The sequence below is a fragment of the Diachasmimorpha longicaudata genome, chromosome 12, assembly GCF_034640455.1.
Source record: "Diachasmimorpha longicaudata isolate KC_UGA_2023 chromosome 12, iyDiaLong2, whole genome shotgun sequence".
Taxonomy (NCBI): domain Eukaryota; kingdom Metazoa; phylum Arthropoda; class Insecta; order Hymenoptera; family Braconidae; genus Diachasmimorpha; species Diachasmimorpha longicaudata.
The window spans coordinates 769,075-790,975 of NC_087236.1; the positions used below are offsets into that span (position 1 = coordinate 769,075).

The 21,901-nt window shown below is 39.3% G+C and overlaps 1 protein-coding gene across 5 annotated transcripts in view; it reads left to right on the forward strand.

Annotated features, from left to right (window-relative positions):
• The window catches only part of LOC135168005 (voltage-dependent calcium channel subunit alpha-2/delta-3), an 84,744-nt gene that overhangs the window by 47,338 nt on the left and 15,505 nt on the right, over nt 1-21,901 (forward strand). For 3 of the 5 annotated variants that reach the window (XM_064131816.1, XM_064131817.1, XM_064131818.1), the window contains 3 exons: nt 2,595-2,627; nt 15,921-16,025; nt 21,429-21,541. In XM_064131816.1, coding sequence (XP_063987886.1) covers nt 2,595-2,627; nt 15,921-16,025; nt 21,429-21,541 — 251 coding nt within the window. The remainder of the gene's footprint in view (nt 1-2,594; nt 2,628-15,920; nt 16,026-21,428; nt 21,542-21,901) is intronic. The other 2 variants (XM_064131819.1, XM_064131820.1) reach the window with 2 other exon arrangements.

The following is a 21,901-nucleotide window of genomic DNA, read 5'->3' on the forward strand; positions in this document are numbered from 1 at the left end:
CCATAGTTCAGTAGTGCGTCAATATAGACTCTATAGGCGTACAGATTATTTGGAAGGGTAACAACTTCTTGGTTGAAATATCCATCCACTTCCGTAAACATTGAATGTAAAAAATTATTCACAGGGCCAAATCAATATATTCTTATCTATGGCCTGGTACGATGAATTCAATTGGGGTATCGTGTGACAGCGTAGATACAGGATTGTAATAAACAAATTGAGAATTTTCGATACTTGTTTGGGTAGGTGGTATAGTAAATAGATCCAGCTCCGACTTGACGCACTCAGAAGAGTGCGAATGGAGAAACGACATGATGATTAGTTGAAAATATCGTACCATCGTTCCATGAATACACTTGAGCTCCTGAAAGTATTACCGCGTATAAATGCATCTCTTGGAGATGTCTACCCTGCCGAACGTGTCCCCTGAACATGGCCCTGACCTTGTGCTATCATCATCAACACTGATAACCAAAATTAAGCAGGAAGTCACTGGGTAGCCGCTTACCTCGGTTCAAATAGGCGAGGAATCTATTGGGACCGCTTCGGAATGCCGCCCTTCGATACAAGAATCTCTCTGCGCCTTAAGCGAAATCGCAATGTATATGAATGGAGCCAGAAAAGACTTCAAGATATATCGTCTGATGTTTGTGGGCAGTACTGCATTATTGTGCCTCACTGGTTGTTTAATGATCGGTCTTTACAGTCCTTTTATAAAGTATTTATTTCAGACACAAAACGTAACGATCCCCTTGTTATGAAAACGATCAAAAAAAATTGTAATGGTAGTAATATAAGTACACCTTTTTAGAACTTGTTTGGTACAGGCATCTTGCATTGTAATCAACGTCCTTTAAAAAATATATTCCGTCTACATTAATTTGCCAATAATAATAATAATAATCCTGATTATCAATATTTTTTGAATCAATACGATTATGTACCACCCCCCATATAAGAATTATTTCTGCATGAATAATTCATATACGTCAATAAATGATGTATCATATAATGATTTCATTATTCATACATGGAACCCACATTTCCCACCCCACTCACTTTTCACTCCCTTTTTGGTAGAATTTTTGAACCATGTGGCCCTTACTACCCACCTACCATCAACTTCCTGTCAAACAAAAACATTGTTTTGGGGCCGTCAGGGAAGACGAGAATTCCGGGAATAAATTCGCCAATCGTGCCTACTTACTACTGAGAAATTAAGGGATTGATGATCCCCATATGTTAAAAATCTTGATTACGTTGATAATGAGGAAACCCAAGGGGAAATGACAATCAATTTCTTTTCTCAGTGAGTATCTCAACCAAGAATGAACCCTCCCGGTGTTTCCCCAAAATTAACTCTGAAATATGCATTTTAAAAAATCCAACATTAATATGAGCCGAGTCCCAGTCGAGGTCTACAAGGACACTCGTCCCTCCCAAGTCTAATTTTTCCCACAAAACCTGATCTTGAAAGTGCTTGATTGTCATTTTCTCCCACGTTTCGCCCTTTAGAGTTTCCATTTTTACCCAAAATTTCTTTCTGTCTTGATATATTCCTTTAGCATCTGCACCACACCTACTGAGCTCAGGAATATTTGCGTGTGTGAGGGACGTTTTCAGTCTATATCTAACCTTAGATTCGTCATTCTTTAGGATCCCACGACAGTTGTCACCTCCGCGGGGAATGTCACCTGTGTTATTTTCCAAAAAACTGTCTCGAGTTTGCTCTACAATGTTTACGTGCGTTTAGTGAGTTCTCGGCAAAGGTCTCATCTCGAGTTCTTCGAATGCGAAAAGTAATTCCCTCCTCGGAAATGATTTTTTCCCACCCACTTTAGTTTTCTAAATATTTCAATAGCTAAAAGCAAATATTTTCATACTTTTTTGATCAGTCAAGTCATTCCAATGTGCGAAAAACGATGCGTCGCGGCGTTACCCTCATATGGCGACCAATCCATCTTTAAAAAAAATTTATACATTAACATCGCCCCTCTAATTATCATCATTTACTAATCTATCAGGTCTTCGTTCCCATGAATGGGACGCGAACCGAAAAGATATAAAAATCGTATGGTCAAAATGAGTCCTGGAAAATCTGAAAATGTCCGAGAGTAAAAAACAACCACGTGAATGAAAAGAAATAATAGAATAAAAATATCCATCAATACAGAACGAGAAATGTTATTTCGCCAGATTAATTGTTTTGTATAGATACAATGACTGTATGAGTAAGTCAAGAAGCGATTCGCCGATAATTATAACCCGGCAATGTGGATGTGAACATCTCCGGAAACGCTTGCTAAACTACGAGGAACTGAACATATGACTTGGTTTGAACTTATTAATCGAATAATCCACGATACAATCTCATGGGGTAAATTGAGGCGAGGGTAATATACAATACACAATGAGGAATAATGAAAAAGATATTGAGCTTTCACTTGGAAGCACAAAACATTGATAATATCTCCTGTAAGAACACTCTGCACTTGTTTTTATCAAAACACCTACATTTTTTTATTTATAAATATTTATACTTTATTGCAGTTATTTTTATTACATTATTTATTATTGTGTGTCTCCACCGCCAGCCCCATTGCCATACTGATGGCTCTTCTGCACAGGTAATTTTATTATGCACAATTATACGTTTAAACCTCACTTCGCAGTATTGCACGGTAAATATGTCACGGTCATTCCAGGTGATTGTTTTTTTGGTGTGCACTGATGAAACAGCCCTCAATTATCATTATTACTTCTGTGATTATGGTATATTGATTTTTTCAAATATTATTTGTTTATTTTTTTTGTTTCATTTACAAGGCCATAAGCGGCATGAGTGAATCAATTGAGAGATAGTTTTTTTAAAAAACTAAATCCAATGAAGAATTGAAGGACTAGAATGATAGATAAATTTCAAATGGCTTCAAGGTAAAGGGATTAAAACAGTCGTTTCAAATTCGCTTTAACATCAGCTTTCTCAAGATATCTCAGAATTTTTAGGACTTGGCAATATCTTTACCTACCTCCTTCAACTTCTGAAATATTCCTCCACAACTGTTGTCAGAGTGGATTTGAATTTTCCTGATTAATCCCTTTGGGACTAAATTGTTAAGGAAATTCCAGATCATTAGGAAGACACATTGCAGAAAGATCTACTCATTATTTTCATTTTCAAATTTTCCACTCATCACTAATCATTACAGATATCAATGCTGTAGTGAAGATATATCAGGAGATGAGTTTACAATTCACTTATAAATTCTGTAGCGAAGTGGTCAATCGGTTTCAGTCAATACAATTTAGAGTTTTATTGTTAAAATGAATTTCGAATTGAATGGAAGAGATCAGCTTGGTGAGAATGTTAATTTTAGGGTGGGTATGGGAAAAATTGCCACAAGATCACCCGGACACTAATTATATTAGTGTAGTATATGGAAGATTTCCATCCTATTGACTAAATCGTGCGATCTTAAATCGAGTTTCTTGAAATTTTGTTCTGGAGCACATTTTCGGATTTTATAAACTGTTGTAGTAATTCACGTTCTTCATGGCGAGGGTTCGGAACCCAGTCATTGTCATAGTTTTCACAAAAGATTGCACAACATCAGTCGTCTCCAATACTCATACATTGGCCCAAGACTAATTCATAGTCAGTTCGCTACGGGGCTACTACACTACAGCACAACCAGGCAACTCCTAAGTCATCCAAATTGAGTTTTTTTTCTTTTCTTTTTCTCTAGTTCGTATATTTTGCAGGTGATGATCATTTGAAGTTTTAGAATTTTTGTCACCTTGCAGGAGCTTATTAGATCCTGCTGTAGACAATATTCATCTCTGATCACATACGATATGCCATGGTTAGATGAAGAATCAGTCGCATCTTACCAACACAGATAAATGAGGCCTGTCAAGACCTCAAAACGAGTGAGAGTGACTTCTTGAACTATGGAGAATCTGAGTGTCTTATTGCATAGACCAGTTCACCTCGTTTAGAACCGGTATATCCGAGATGTCACTGCACTGCGTCACTAATGCTCACTTTATCTTCGGATTTTCACGCGCCAGAACACCAGCTAAGACTATACGAACCGATGATAATTTTCTCTTGAAGATATCTTGATTATAGCTCTATTGACAAGCACCTAAAGACAGATGCGACGTCTGTTCAGGATCCCATTCCGTAGCCCATCCAATGCTACGTCCAGTAAACGGGCGAACTTCACAGATGGAATTCAGCCTTCACCTTGTCCTCCATCTTTGAGCCTTCATAAAGTAGATCATATCCCATCTGTGGAACAGTCCTTAAGTCTTCTCTCCTCAAAGTCTGGTGGAATATGACGCCTCGCAGCATTTACTGAATATGATAACTTCCGGCAAAAAGCCCTGGCCTTCTCCAATTCCCAGAGCAAGTCCTTCCAAAAGTGGTGTCGCCTGGGAGTGACTTCGCCTCATATTGCTTCTTCAGACTTGCACCAACCAGTATGAGCTTCTAAGTGGTGAACATTGCTACTGCCTTCACTTCCACCTCCAATCAAAGAAAACCCAATAACGCCTCCGGTGTTGCGACTGGTATCGTAATCATCCGCATGATAGTTCTCATGACTAAAGCTCTGATCTGATCGAGCGGTTTCTTGTAGCCGCATGTAAGATCCTCCTCCACCAAATAATTGCTCTTTGTAGTATAACCAATGTCATAACTGATGAGTAAATTTATCGCATTATTGATTCCCCATTTTTGGCCAAAATCTCTCGGTAGTGTCAAGAGACACATTATAACATCTTACTCTTAATATTTTTGGTATTAAAAATACAAACCATTATGAATGTAGACACAAGCTAACCTGTTATGGACCAAAAGCAAACGAAAACGAAAAGGCTTGAAAAGTTAAAAAGAGTTGTGACACCCTGTCTTATCCACGGTAAATAAAGCCTCGTTGTACAAAATCTCCAAAAACAAGAAGAGGAATGGACAGGAAGAGTAGAATTAACATTTGCTTTTGCCATAATGCAAAAATCATGGAATTTAAGAATAATCCCTGAGGATGCGGGGGATAACCACCCCAAATGAAAATATACACGATAAATTATATGAATGGCCACCCCATCTAAAGTGGAGTGATGACACGCAGTATAAGAATTTTGCAAATGTCGGAAGGCTTCATAGAGTGACTAGAACTATTTCCTACGTGTTGACTCTATGCTCTTGTCAGTGTGTCAGCTTCGAATCGTCTAGTGCGTATGTCGTACAGCGGCGCTCCGGTAAGATAGTGGGGAGCGCTAGGCACCACGCCACGCCCCCCCCCCTCCCATGCATCAATTGGGTATATAAGGCCGTACACGACAGGCATAACTGGCAGTTCATGCTCGGTTCACCTCGAGCATTGAACTCCTCCAGCTAGCTGTCTCGAAGGAACTTACTTGTCCTACACCAGCCTTCTTGTGTGCTTGGCAAGGTGTGAACTTTCTTTCTTTGAATCCGACATCGATAATTAGCTGACCCATCAGTACAACAGTATATTCGTCACGCAAGACCGCTCTCGGCCTCCTTCCTTTTAACGGGTTTTGAGGAGTCGGCAGCTCTCTAGATTTTGGACGTGAGTCCAAAGGCGTGGCCACCGGGACACAGTTAAAATGTTAGCTCATCGGACTAAGCTTACTCCAGCCTGGTCGCTACAACGTACAAAATATTCATAGCGATGACTCATTTTGATGGCTCATCAACCAAAAGATAATCATTCATCGACGATTATTTAAATGATTGACGAATCATTTGAAGAATGATTGACGAATCACTTGAAGAATCATGATTTTATGCAGAAAATTTGATTTGTAGACATTTTAAAAGTTCAAATGACCATAATTCATGAACCATACATACTGCAGAAAGAAAATGCGCGTGTTAAAAATATTTTGTTGTGTTTCAATATTTAGGAGTAAGAGAAGGTGGTGATTGGCAAGAATGTAGAAATAAGGAGAGTCGATTTAAACCGTTAGGCTAAGTCCATGAATTCAACAAATTGCTGTATAAACTGTAATAACTCGTTCTATGAGATTTTGAAAAATTATAAGTACCGGTAGACCGGATTTTGTAGGGATTATGAACGTCGAAGTAAGAAATGTGTTAATGAAACAATCGATCGATCAATTCAATTTTTCGTAAAGATATATGATCCCTGATATTTTTTTGATCTCTGCCCCCATGTGTGCACTACTAGAATGAGTGAGTCATTATAAACGAAGGGGTTTTTGTTGTAAGGGTTAGGGTCTATTTGGTTCGACCCTAGGTTCATGCGTGAAAAGTTTATGACTGTATATTTAATGAATGAATTTAATGAATTTCCCATCACCAGCAGCTCCTTTTAAGCTCCAAAGATTGCGGAAAAGTCGCGGACAACAGAAAATATGAGGTCGCATGATTTAGTCAATTGGTCTTCAGTTTCGCATATACTATGAATTTCACCAGCTTGTTAACTGTCTCAAAATATTGATACCAAATTCAATATGCTCGACAAGTTAATGTACTAAATTTCTCATTAATTTACTGAATTGAAGAATTAGCTAGCCGATCAGAAGGCTGTCGAAAATAGAGAAAACAGTTGTTTGGGGATTATCTAAATTTAGGGTGGACGAGGCATGGTAAATTTCAAGGAAGAATGGTTTAGGACTAGCCGGTGTAATAAATTAAACTCACTGTTTGAATATTCTTTCTGTAAAAGTTTATTGGGGCCACATGCCACCAAAGTCCGGAGATTAACACCGGGCTTACTTACACTATTTCCCGAGGTGTATTAAATTAATATCGCTAACTGTCCGGTGAGGTACTGATCGACAGTAAATTGTTATAGAATATAAGGAGAAATTGTTGTACTTGGTGATGTACTACTGATAGAGAAGTTCTGACAATTAAATAGACGTTACTGCGTCCTGTGACTGACAAAGACTGACTGATTTGAGATTTGAGCTTCCGGGGTCAGCTCGTTGATCTACTGACCCGAGGTGTCGCTGGGAACTTTTTGGTTTTGACCGCATGTCTTCGGTTATCGACTGAGGTTATTCAGCTACGTTTCAAACATCCCGGGGCCATTCAACATCAGGGATGTTGAATTATTCTAATTCAGCTGGAAGGTGTTGAGTTTCATCTGGTTGTAATGCTGTGTTGTTGCTTCTGCTGTTGAGCTGCTGGTTGCTTGAGAGAGGCGTAAATTCTCTCAAGCTGTGACTTCCTTGTTGTTGATGGTCGGTGGTTGTCTGTAAGGGGAAGGACAGGGTGAGAGGCGTATCATTTGCCAAATAATAAAATAATTATGCAACATGATACTTAGCTCTCAGTCCTATGATTCCTGGTTGTCGCCTTGTTGCTTCTCTGGAGGTTTCTCTGCTGGTGGTGGGTCTGATGGTAGGAGACAGAGTTTGGCGATTGGTCTGTCAAACTCTGCGTAAGGTACCCTTACATTTTGAGTGTCTGGTGATCCGTCTGTGTCTTGATACCTGGGATCTGGCTATTCTGATTGTGACGACCCTGGCGAGTCCATCTGCTCCTGGTCGCGTTGCTATTACTCTGGCGATTGGCCAGGTTGCTGGTGGATATTCATCCATCATCAAGACCATGTCACCGACCGCGATATTTTCTTGTCGAGTTTTCCACTTGTAGACTGCCTGGTATCTTTGTAGGCACTCCTTAGACCATCTGCACCAGAATTGTTGAATGATCTGGGTGACGAGATTCCATCTCTGTAATTTGCTGCTGGGTTTCTGGAGAAGAGACGGTTCTGGTATGAGTTGAAGAAGCTCTCCTACAAGGAAGTGTCCTGAAGTGAACACTTGTAGATCTTCTGAGTCATGTGACATGGGACAGATTTGTCTGGAGTTGAGGCACGCTTCTATCTGTATGATGACGCTGTTGAGTTCTTCGTATGTAAGCGTTGATGGTCCTAGTATCCTCTTCAGGTGATATTTCACGGATTTCACGGCCGCCTCCCATTTACCACCAAAGTGTGGTGCTCTTGGTGGGATGAAGTTCCACTGAGTTCCATGGGTTGCGAGGACAGCTTGAATTTGTTGATTCTCTTTCGACTTCTGGTGATAGAGCTGTTCTAGGACTTCTGCTGCTCCTGTGAAAGTGGTGGCATTGTCACTATACATGACGGCTGCAATGCCACGTCTTCCTGTGAACCTTTGTAGGCGCCGATGAAGGCCTCTGTTGTTTGCCTGTTGACTAGCTCTAGGTGAACTGCTGACGTGGTGAAGCACACGAATACTGCTATATGCACTGTTCCTGGTTGTGCATTTGTTTGCCTCCACTTCAGGATGGGGAATGGACCCGCATAATCCACTCCTGTGTGGAGAAATGCCTTGGCTGGTGAGATTCTTCTTGGCGGCAGTTGACCCATCTGCTGTTGAGCCTGTCTTCCTCGATGACGGGCGCAGATGGCGCAGCGTAAGATGTATGCTCTTACTGTACCTCTGCCTCCTACGATCCAATATTTTTCTCTCGTATCGGCTAAGGTAAGTTGAGTACCTCCATGTTGAGTTTTCTGGTGAGCTTCTGCAATGACCAATGTGGCGAACCTGGACTACCTGGGCAGGATTGCTGGGTGAATTTCCTCTGGACTGAGTTGAGCGTTCTTAAGGCGACCTCCTACTCTCATGATGACTTGGTCGTCTAGCGTTGGTGTTAGCTTTGCTGGCTGAGGATTTCTTGGTAGCTGATGATCTTTCTGCAAGAGTCTAATAGCTGATTCGAAATATTGAACTTGGGTTACCTTGACCCAGAATAATCTTGCTTTGTTGAGTTCTCTAGTTGTCAGGACAGGTCCCGGGGGCGTTGGTCGCCGGCTGAATCGGTCTATAGCTCTGTTAATTGTCGCTCTCACCGCTAACAGTTTGGCCATTGAACTGTATCTGTTGAGGATTTCTGCTATTTTGCTGACTTTCATCCTTGTCGGATCAGCTGGTGCTGGTTGAGCTTCCTTGGCCATCTCTGGAGTATCCATTTTGGATACCTCTATTATTGATTGAGGCCAGTCTTCTGGATCCTGATTCATCCAGCTTGGTGCTGTCCACCAGAGTTGGTGATCCGCTAACTCATTTGGTGAGATTCCTCTGGAGGCACAGCCAGCTGGATTCTCCTTCCCACTGACGTGTCTCCACATGGCCTTTGGTAGCGTTTCCTGTATTTTGACGACCCTTTTATGGACGAACTCCTTCCATCTTGGGGCTGGGCTCCTAATCCAGGCTAGTGTGACTGATGAGTCTGACCAAATGTAAGTTTCCACCTGATTTTGATCTAGTTGAAGCATCTCATATGTTGATTCCACTAGCTGGGCTAAGAGTAGAGCTGCTGTGAGCTCTAGTTCGGGTATGGTCATCCTTTTGATTGGTGCGACCTTTGTTTTCGCATACACTAGGACTGTTGATGGTTTCTCGTTGATTATTCTCGTTCTAATGTAGACCACTGCGCTCATGGCTACCGCTGACGCATCTGCGAATCCATGTATTTGGATGTTGATAGTCTCCGATGATAGATCGATCCATCTGGGTACAGTGACTCTGTCTAAGTTGATGAGATCTTCTCGGAATGTCTTCCAACGTTTTTTATATTCGTCCGGAAGAGGATCATCCCATTTGACCTTGAGTTTCCATAGCTCCTGCAGGAGAATTTTCCCTTAAATTACCACTGGAACGATAAATCCCAATGGATCGAAGATCTGGGCTATCTCTGATGACACTGTTCTCTTGGTGATGGTAGCTGCGTTGAATTTCCTCGATTTGAACCTGAATGTGTCGGTTGACTGATGCCAACACAAACCAAGTACCTTCGCCACTGATTCCTCAAATTGAATTAGCCTGCTCTCTGTTGTTAGACCTAGTTGATAAAGAGCTTCTGGACAATTACTACTCCACTTCTGTAGAGCGAAACCTCCTGCTTGGCATAGTCCCTGAAGCTGCACTGCTATTTCTTTGAGGCCTTCTGCTGAGTCGGACCCTCCGTATATGTCGTCGACGTAACGACCTCTTGTGATCGCTTCGACGGCTGCTGGAAAACGGTGTCCGTCATCTTCTGTTGATTGTTCAAGTACCCTGAGCGATAACCAGGGCGAACAATTGAGACCGTAGGTTACTGTGGTTAATTGGAAGGTGATCTGCTGTTCATTGTTATCGATCCACAAGATCCTCTGAAGGTCCCAGTCGTCCTGATGCACTTTGATTTGTCTGAACATCTTGATGATGTCCGTCCCAAAGACGAGTTTGGGTTTTCTCATCCAGGTTATGACATTCATCGCGTTGATCTGCAGTTTAACACCAGGATATAAAATATCGTTGAGTGAGTGAGTTCATACCTGATGAACTGGCGCTGAAGCCGTTGAACACAACTCTCAGCTTTGTTGTGATGGCGTCCTCTCTTAAAACCCCGTGATGCGGCAGATAATAGGCTGATGGTGGTACTGGAATTTCTGACGCCCTTTGCATGTGTCCCAATTCCTCGTACTCCTTGATGAATTCCTTGTAGAGTTGGGCATATGCTTGATCCTTGTTGAGCCTGCTGATTACTGATTTTAACTGACGTGAGGCCTTGTTTTTTGAATCGCCGAGCGCTGCTGAGGACGTCGTCAATGGAAGTCTATGTAGCGTCCGGATTCATCTCTGCGGTGAGTTTCTTGAAAGTGCTTCTCGCACTCGAGTTCCTCTGTTGACAGCGCTGAATGGTGATGTTGAATTGGCAATTCTTCCTGGACCCAAAATTTCTGAAGAAGCTCTAGTAGTTGTTCATTCGAGGATTCCCGTACTATAGATAAAGAAATCTTCATTGCACAACTTTTGCATTTGATTGGCTCTGATAATATCGAACCAAATGCTGTGCGTTGGCCAACTACTGCTGTTCGTCTAGACTTGATGATTTCACTCTCGATGATCCGCCCATAATAATCTGCTCCTATGATGAGGTCGATCGCTACAGGTCTGAGATATTGAGGATCGGCTAGGTGAAGATTCTCGAGTGAGCCGATGTCTGCTAATGTACATGAAAATGATGGTAATTTAGTAGTCAGTTTCTTCAAGTCGTGGGCGCTGATTGTGACTTGCTTCTGCTCCTGATGGGCTTCAAGACTGACTGTTACTATGCCCTGAGTGATGCCTGAATTGATTCCGCCAATTCCTACTAGTTCTATTGATGATGGCCTTCTCTTGAGTTGCAGTTGATGTGCTAGTTGGTCAGTTATAAAGGACAATTCTGATCTTTGATCAATTAGCGCTCTTGCTTCCACTATGAAGCCTCTTGTTGAGTGTGCTCTGAGTCTAGCGGTGGCTAATAATACTGTTTGCTGATCTTCTTCTGGGTGATGTACTGAGTGGATTTCTGTTGACCTCTCATTAATCCTCTGATTGTTGATATTTGTTGATGCTGGTGATGTACTGAATCCTGTGAATGTCACGGACCAATGAGAGAGTGAATGATTCGTGTTATTATATTAAATCATTCACTCACTGGTTGATGTGTCTGGTGTTGGTCTCTCTTCTGCTGCTTCGATCGCTCTGATTTCAGCTCCAACCGATGGCGCCGTTGTCCACGAGCTCCCGTTGTGAATGAGTGTGTGATGGTTTCTGTTACACTCATTACACGTCTTTGTTGATTTGCACTTTGGTTTGCGATGGGGACCAAGACACCGGAAGCACAACTTCTTGCTTACCACAAAGTCGTTTCTCTTCACTGGGATGAGTTGCTTGAATAGTGGACAGACTGCGATGAAGTGTCTGCCTTTGCAGTAAGCACAATTTGTTTTGGGGGAGAATTTCTCGGTTGAGTAGCTCTCCTTTTGTTGAGTGACTGTGTATCCACTCTTTCCCTTTGTGATGGGCTTCTTGTTCGTTGGACCGCATTCCTGATTGTCCTTGAGGCTAGCCCCTGCATTGAGGGCTCCCCCATACGCCTCAAGGAAGTCTACGAACTCCTGTAGATTCGGAAAATCCTTGGAAGTTCCCAACTTGACTTCCCACTGTTTTAGCGTGTCCACATCGAGTGACCTTCTGAGGATGTGGGCAAAGAGTTGCTCTGAGATATTTTCTGCGTTGAGTCCCGGCACATCCTTTGGTTGATCGAGGGTCTCGACCACTGTTGCTGCTCTGGATCCGAGACTCTCGGTGGTAACGTTGTTGATTCGCTGCAAATCCAGGATCTTATTAAATAAGGACTGAGCTACCAACCTTGGATCCTCGTATCTCCTGACGAGCTTCTGCCACGCCTTCTCGTAGCTTGCTGGTTGCGTGTTGAATGTAGCCAGGAGCTCGGCTGGAAGTCCTCTGAGGAAGGTCTTGAGCCACATAAGTTTTTTAATTGGAGGGATGCTGTCATCATTTCCCACCATCGTCAGGAATGTTTCACTAAATTCCCTCCATTCCTCTCTCTTCCCGTCAAACGGCTTAATTTTGAGAGTCCCTAGTTGATGTGCATATGTGGACTCCTGCACTCCTGCTGCATCCCTGGCGTTGATTATCTGGCCTCTGATCTGACCCATGAGTGTTAGACACCCTCGTTTGTGACGGGATGCATCCTCATATTCTTTGCCCTCGTGATGTTCATGATCGTAGGGCAAAGACTCGATTAATTCTTCGTGAATCTTGTTGAGTTCTGCCCACTCAGACTCAACAATGTCTCGTTGACTCTCTAACTCCTCCACTGTATATGGAGCCGGCGTCTCTTGAATCCGAGATAGCTCCTGATGCACCTTTTTGAGCACTTGTGCTTTAAATCTCAGCATTCTGAGTTTGCTGCGTTGAGGTACTGTGATGACTTCCTGTCTGGATGCTCCGAAGTCCGAATGTCTTGTCTTGATTGTCTGCGTAGTGACAGACATTTCTGGGAGAGTGGCTTCTGCATTGAGGGACTCAGTTTGAATTGCTCCTGGTAATTTGAGCTCTTCTGTGGCATCTGCCCATGAGCAAGACTCCTGTTGAGTGTCCTTGGGTGTGAGGTCCGCGCTGTCAGTGGGTTCGTTGATGTCGCTCATATTGATGTTGATGTACTCAGGTTATCCACCAGGTGATGAGTATTCGTCAGTTACCGCTGACCGCTGCGTTTGCCGCCTGTTGCGCGAACTATTCGGCCCAAGTATTCGGTCTCTGCGAAGGCACACGATCACTTCCGATGTTCACCGATTCACCACTGAGGAATTTCACTGTTTGATTTGCTACTGACCTCGTCCTGTGTTTCCGATGTAAACAAAGTATTCGGACACTGTTCCCTCGTTGATTGCCCTGCTTGTTGCTGTTCTTGATTCCACTTGTGTCAACCTCGAATGTTCTAGATTCACGAAGCGTCACTTTCTTACACGCGACACTTCACTTCAATTTTTCACACTCACTATCCGGCTCGAAGGACCAATGTTTGGGGATTGTCCAAATTTAGGGTGGACGTGGGATGGAAAATTTCAAGGAAGGATGGTTTAGGACTAGCCGGTGTAATAAATTAAACTCACTGTTCGAACATCCTTTCTGTAAAAGTTTATTGCGGCCACATGCCACCAAAGTCCTGAGATTAACACCGGGTTTACTTACACTATTTCCCAAGGTGTATTAAATTAATATCGATAACTGTCCGGTGATGTATTGATCGACAGTAAATTGTTATAGAATCTAAGGAGAAATTGTCCTTATAGCCGAGGGAGATGTACTTGGTGATGTACTTGGTGATGTACTCGGTGATGTACTACTGATGGAAAATTTCTGACAATTCAATAGACGTTTCTGCGTCCTGTGACTGACAAAGACTGACTGATTTGAGATTTGAGCTTCCGGGGTCAGCTTGTTGATCTACTGATCCGAGGTGTCGCTGAGAACTTTTTGGTTTTGACCGCATGTCTTCGGTTATCGACTGAGGTTATTCATCTACGTTTCAAACAACAGTCTTCAATACATTTTCGTTTTCTCTGTTAATTTTAGCGATATTTCCCCGAGGATGATTAGAATGTAGAATTGACTAAACTCTATTGGCTACTTTTGCTACTGAATTATTCAGAGAATATCTTGGAAAGACAGAAGTTTGGGACACTTTTGAAAAAGAGTTTCTGTCGAGAGAATTCTTTTGGCGAATTTCCTTATGCTTCTTGAAGTTCTAAGAAATTTTCATTATTACTGGTAAGTCAGGTTTAGTTGTTTGTCGCCGTTTACAGTAGCTCTACCCGGTCGAGCTCCGCTAGCTTCCGTCTATCGACTGAATTATTGTTAGATGTTTTTAGTTCCTGAACTTCTTAACACAATTATATGAGACAAATTGGCAGAAAATTATACTTAATTATTATTCGGTATTTGAATATGAATATTTTCTAAAATTAATGAATTTTAGAAAATTTTCATATTCAAATATTTCTCCTTTATAAATAAAAAATAGACCTTGCTTGTAAAAGCGTTGGTCATTTTTTTATGAAACATTAACTTTAAAAAATGTTTTTGCCAATCTAAACATAGAAGTCAGATTTTATTTTTTCTTTACAATGCAATTCGTGTTTTTTATGTAAGGCAGAGTGATGCAAAAATTGAAAAAAACATACGATTCTAAATACCGCTGAGTTTCGGAAATTTTTTCCCCATTTACAAACATTTTAATTTACCACGGGGGTAGAGCTACTTTAATTTCGTGAATGCTGTGAGAATTGAGAGGTTCAGCAGAATTTGACTAAAGTTTTCTTTTTGATTTTTCAATTTCATGAAACAAAATCGTCTGATAAATTTGGATAACATTCTCATTGCATAGTTATTCATAAACAGAATGTAGACTGAGAGCATAAACAAACTAATATTGCAAAAATAATTTCTTCAGCTGAGAAGGTGGCACAAATTTTCTAGCAAATCACTGCTGATATTGAAGGCAAAGATGATCTACTTCTATTTGCACTACTTAAACATCAAGGTTTTTATCTAAATTTTCAACTTTTCTATTATTTTATTACATTGTTCAATTAATGTTTTGTCACTCCTGCGAAAAGTGACTGTTCATTTGCTAGTAAATGAAAATCTAATTGCACAGCTCGTCACTCGTGGAACGTAACATCAATAACAAACGCGTGACGGGGCGATACCGATTGTGTGAAATTACCAATCACATGAGTTGAAATACTCCATCACATTTGTATGGAAAAATACAATTAAATAGTATGAGAAGATTTTGATCATATTTTATGGAATAGTATCACCTTCAGAGTCAAGAACTATTCCCTCCTTAGACCGAAAAAAAATCGCGGAGGCTAAAGACTTCAACTATACAGAACAAATATATAATTATCTTAACGAGTGCCATCTAAATCTATAACATATCTTGATATTTTAAACTAAAATAATGTGCATAAGATGATAAATGATAGATAATAGTGTAAACAACCCAACTCTTGGGTTTCAGCACTTTAAACAATAAAAAAATAGTATGAAATTGCGTAGATATAATTAGCGGTAATTCAAGAATAGTGAACCATTGTACCTAAATTATTAGTTAATAAACTAATTCAGAATTAGTCAGCTCAAATTAATGATTATAATAATACTTAGCCACACAAGACTGCTTTGGATAATTAGTAATTTAATAGTTTAGAAATTACTTTGACTAAGAAATTTCAGACTAATAACAGTTAGGGGTTCTGATTTTGTCCTTTGAACATGTCCTTCCTGATGGAATAGCTTTCAATAAATTTGATAAAGCAATGTATGTGCCGAAAGAAATTAATTTTGTGATACTAACGACAGTGGTTTTTACTCTCAGGTTACACAGGTTTTGGACTCGTCTCGTTTCATCCCTTTATGAGTGAATATATTTGATTCAGGATCAATGATAGCTCATGATTAGAGAAATCAAGTTATCATTTTAGTGAAAGATGTACCTGGTTTGTTGAGCGAATGAAATCCATTAATTACTTGTTTCGATTTTGCAGCCAAGGAAAGGGGAGATTCGACATTGTCCGCAGTTTCATAGCAACGAGAAGTGGTCTCTTGCGATGGCACGATCACCAAGAGAATAAGGAGTCTGATGATGAACCGTAAATTTTTATATATCATCCTAATTTAATGATTATTTTTTTTCATCAGATAAGTGAATAATTACGATTGGATATTTTTCAAAGCCTCTACATTACAAAAAGTAATATTTGCATTTCACACACCGATTGCAGACATTTTTTAGACACAAACCAACGTCTGAATGAAATACACATTTTATTGAATTTCAGTAGTTCGCATACTATTTTTTCGGACGTGGGGTGCGATATGCAATCATCGCTCAATTTTTCGGGAACAAGTTCAAGGAGGGGAAATAGTTTCTCTCAGACTGATTAGTTCATTTATCGATAATCAAGAGCAATGCAACATTTCCAACTTCTGGTTGAATATTTTCTGAAACATAATATGAAAATATAAGAAAACGTATTATAAATTAGAATTACTATTTGATAAATCCCAGGTAAAAGCAGGTAACACGCTATAAAAACTGGCTCTTCGAAAGAGTCTGTTTGAGATAGCGACGAGTATGCGGTGCCGATTTGGGATCAGTGGGAAAAATAAAAAGACACAAGACACGTTAGACTATTGGGGGATGCACTGTTTAATTTATTATAAATAATTTGAGGCGTAACCTCGCGTCTTTGAAAGAATTTTACAGTTAAAGTTTGTTAATTTCAATTCACGCACTGCTGGTGATATACTAGAACAGTTATAGAGTACGCGATTGAAAATTGAGGTTTTCTTGGAGATATTTGATTGAGAGATAGCTACAAACACTTGAACGTCTGTGGTTCGTCAACGCTGTAGATGAACTGAGGGTCAGAAACGTCCGTTGGGAGTACGAGTCTTAGCGCGTGGTGATTTTCTCATCCCTCTATAGGGTGATTAGAAAAACTATTTGAATTAAGTTTTCTGGAATGTTCGAGAATATTCACTGGAGAATTGGGTGATCTTTCTCTCTCTTTTAAACAAGTCAATGTTTTTATCGTTTTTTCAAGCCATGAAATCGGCGAACCATTGATAACATTTCTCATCTGATACTTCAGATAAATAATTATCAGAAAACATTTTTGAAAGATCCATGATTTATTGAGGTATATCACTGCCATGGTTGTTGTAGAAGTGTTCTAGGTAATCGATGATATTGTTATATCTAGCGAAGAATAAAGACGACACAGGTTGGTAAATGTTTGGGGCGGTTTATTAGTTACAAGGAGTATTACGATGTGACACGTCAGAGCTCCGAAGAGAGACACACAAGACTAATGTTAATCCAAAAGATAGTCGTGATTCTGACGAAGTTCAGATCATAGACAAATGAATGAGTCTTCGAAGGGGGACACGTAACAATATTTACAATTTTTGAATCCTTATGCAAATAACGGGATAATGAAGTCAGTCACTCACAGGTTACAATACCCTTGTGCCGACGCGATAGGGTTTAGAATTAATCCGGGACTCCAGATGCCATGGACTTGAAACGCACGCGCGAAACGATCGTTGGGAACACGTCGGAAGCTGGAAAATATCAGGACGTGATATTCGCCAACGTATACGGTTGAATATGTTTTTAATGATCTTTAATTAACTTTTCGTTCCAAAATTATAAAAAGGCTTTCCCGACATTTTCCAAATTATTTCCTAATTTTTTCATCCATTAATTTATGGAAATAATCCATTTGTTCGCCAAGTATAAGGCGATCAGGATGTGACTCTTTTCCAGGCCCCAACCGTGGTTTTAGTCACTAGGTATAAACAAAGTTTTGCGATCGTTAAAGAGCCGGGATAATGATGTTTATCCACCTCCAGTCCGAAAAAATATATTAATTATCTGGGGCTTACGCCACTTAGATGGTGTACTGTCACAAGAAATGGGGCATCTGAAATACTTATGTTCCTCCTAAATCATGAATTATCACATATAATACCACAAGTGGTTCAAAATTGTCGAATATTTCCCGATAGATTCGTTGCAAACAAATGAAGGAGTCAAGTTTTTCAGGCTAAAAAATCACTCGTGCTTCGCACTCGTGATTTTTTAGCCTGAAAAACTTGACGACTTCATTTGTATGCAGGGAACCTAGAGGGAAATATTCTATAATTTTGAAGCTCGAGTGGTATTCAGGGGATTATTTTTCCTATCCAAATTTCGGCCAAGAGAATTGTGCCATGACATGAAAAGAGGTTTATTTGGTTAAGTGTCGTTTGTTTACCAAAATATTCAAAAAATTATCGCATATAATACCACAAGAGCTCCGAAATTATCGGATATTTCCCGATAGGTTCGTTGCAAACAAATGAACGTGTCAAGTTTTCCAGTCTAAAAATCACGAGCGCGAAGCGCGAGTGATTTTTCTGGAAAACTTGACAAGCTTATTTATTTGTAGGGAACCTTGAGGGAAATATCAGATAATTTCGAAGTTCGAGTGGTATTCGGGGGATTATTTTTTGCATCCAAATCTTGGCCGATAGAATTGCACCATGAGACATAATTTTCAACGAATTGCCATTTAATCTGTCAGATACAATTGAGGGTTACTTCAACATTTGTTTTTTTTTATATATATCAACATGCAAAATTTCCAGTGTAATTTTCAAGAATATCCGCTGAAATACCGTGTTGACTATACAAAATAACGTCGAATGGTGCAATCCTATTGGCCAAGATTTGGATGGGAAAAATAATCGCATGTAATACCACAAGAGCTCCGAAATTATCGGATATTTCCCGATAGGTTCGTTGCAAACAAATGAACGTGTCAAGTTTTCCAGTTTTAAAATCACGAGCGCGAAGCGCGAGTGATTTTTCTGGAAAACTTGACGAGCTTATTTGTTTGCAGGGAACCTTGAGGGAAATATCAGATAATTTCGAAGTTCGAGTGGTATTCGGGGGATTATTTTTTGCATCCAAATGTTGGCCGATAGAATTGCACCATGAGACATAATTTTTAACGAATTGCCATTTAATCTGTCAGATACAATTGAGGGTTACTTCAACATTTGTTTTTTTTTATATATATCAACATGCAAAATTTCCAGTGTAATTTTCAAGAATATCCGCTGAAATACCGTGTTGACTATACAAAATAACGTCGAATGGTGCAATCCTATTGGCCAAGATTTGGATGGGAAAAATAATCGCTGATATTCGAGGTAGTCTATACAAAATATCAACAAATGGTGCAATTCTATTGGCTGAAATTTGGGTGGGAAAAATAATCGCTGATATTCGAGGTAGGCTATACAAAATATCAACAAATGGTGCAATTTTATTGGCTGAAATTTGGGTGGGAAAAATAATCAGTATGATTTACCCTCTGGTTTATCCCATGGTCTAGCCCATGTCATTGAAAATGTTCCTATCTATTCCATTATCAAATAATCAAGCAAGAGGTCTAGGTATTTAACTGATTACATGAATTGCATACATAATGAATAGTTCTGGTATCGTTCATCTGAAATTCAAATGCATTTTCGTTTTATTCAGACGTTGTGACGTGTCTGAATTTTTTTGTCATTCAAAGTGTTCATTTGTAAATTGAATGATTTATAATGACACTTGTTACAATAATATTAAGTTGAAATCCTTTTGTATAAGAGTTTTTAGTATAGATAGGATGTCTCATTTGCAAAAGTATAACTGGATAAATTTGACGGAAATAAGGGACAATATAGTACAATACAAAAGTTGTGTGGTTCGAAGCGAAAAACCTGACGCTGATGACATCAAAATTCTCGTATCTTCGATCTTCATTTTGCTAAAAAATAATCATTTTTCGGGAATGATAACAATATTTTGGACACGACGAATCCGACTATACTATATATTACGATGACATCATCGATTTATCGTGAACTGTCGATGGAATATAAAAGGAAAACCCTTTTTTTTAGAATTTTTAGCTACCCTTGACTCCATTATTATGTGCAAAATCACGTGAAAAACATTGTGTAGGCTTATGGACCTGGCTTCACAATTTTTTATTTCGACTGGAATCGTGCCTGGTAATATTTTCAAATAATCAACTCTTCATTTATTTCAATGCCCGTAATTATTCATTAATAGAGAAAGAAACAAAATATCTTTGATTTCCAAACGGTGAAACACGTTTCTTTTCTTTCACCATCGCCACCATTTTTCTATCGGTACAAACCAGAAACTATTCAAAATTACATTTCTTAACAGTGCCCTACTGTCAATGGATGTATCATTAAATATTTCGTGCAGTGACTCTTTACGAGGTGACTAGAGTGCTATGATATTTATGATATTTACAGCAGAATGGGCTAGATCGACTAAATAAAGGTATTTCCATTTTCGAAATTCGATTTCCAATCGATGTTGCCATTACAAAAAATGGTTTACACATAACTAACTGATCGTCAGATACAGAATTTAACCTATAATTTATGTGATTTTTAAATATGTAAATTATCATTTTGAAAACATAAAATACGTCCCAAAGAAACGTATCTTACGCTTTTTGAAATGATAGTTTACGTCTTCAATATCATCATTTCCGTTTTTGAAATCGTAAGTTATGAGTTCAAGGTCGTCATTGACATTTTAAAAATTGTGATTTACGTTTTTAATCTCGTAATTTAGGGTTTCATAAATCGGGATTTATGTTCTGAAAATCATAATTTATGAGTTTAAAAATCTTGGAAATTATATTTTACCGCTAGTTTTTTCTGCGTCTGAAGGGCAAGGGGAATTTGTCTTGTGGGAGGCGTAACATTCACGAGGTCAAGAGCATAGTTGCTATTTAAGAAAAAAGACTTCATGCTGGCAGCATCAAAACATAACTTAGTAATCTAGATTTCATCAGTAACAAGTTTCCCTGTTTAAACTGTTCAACTGCGTACTAATAATTTTGTTGTTCCTTGCTTCCATCAAAAGTTATCCAGCCATACACGGAGAGAAAAGTCTGTGAAAAATTACTACGCCGGGTTCTAGAATTTAGGTGCAACATGTTAGAATATTGAAATGTGTTGGATTCATACATAAAAATTCTTATGAGTACCATAAATTTTGTAATTAATTATATGTGGCGTCATAAAATTTCAAAGTCTATCATTTTTTATTGAGGTTAAATGACAAATTGATAGAAATTTTTGAAAAATTCTTATATAGGCCAGGTCATTTTATTGGGCCATCCTTCAATTTTTATTGTGCCACATAGTAATTGTACGGTAATTCATTGTGATTGGTTAATGATGAGCGCCGAATACAGCCGATTATTGCCGACGTAGAACTTCATCATGGGAAATGTTGCATGAGACGAGATTATAAGGCAGTACAGTAATGTTTACCGGAATCACACTGTAAAAATTGCCAGATTTTTCTCTTCGTGTGCTGTCTCAAATGAACTTTGTATAATACTTGAGCTTTAATCGTACCATACGAATGCAAGATAAAGAAATTTTTCTTTCTGGTTAAACAGACATTTCGCTGAAATGAACAAAAGAGCTATGGACACTTCTTGGTACAAAAGAGCTGCTGAGCAACACGCCATTGAACCAATGAGTTTCGTCTTTAGTGTGCCATCCAATGCAGGTAAAATTTTTTGATTTTTACACATTGTTATAATTTTTAGCAAATTGTATGAAGAAAGCCTGCAAACTACAAACTGATTACCGTTTTTATGATCATGATTCGAATAGACGAATTATTAGGATGAAAAATGAACGGTTTTAGAACAGAATATCAACAAACCTCGCTTGTTTTGGAGGTCCTAGTCCCAGTAAAATTAAGGCAAAGAACATTTTTGGAATTTATTTTTGGGAATCCCAGATTTCTAAAGTAATTCCCTGTTAGCAGGAAGAGTAGGATTGCCATCATTCAAATTATAATTGAGGTTTATGATATTCTTCTACTGATGCCACTACGTGACAACCTGAATAAGTTGGAATCTTC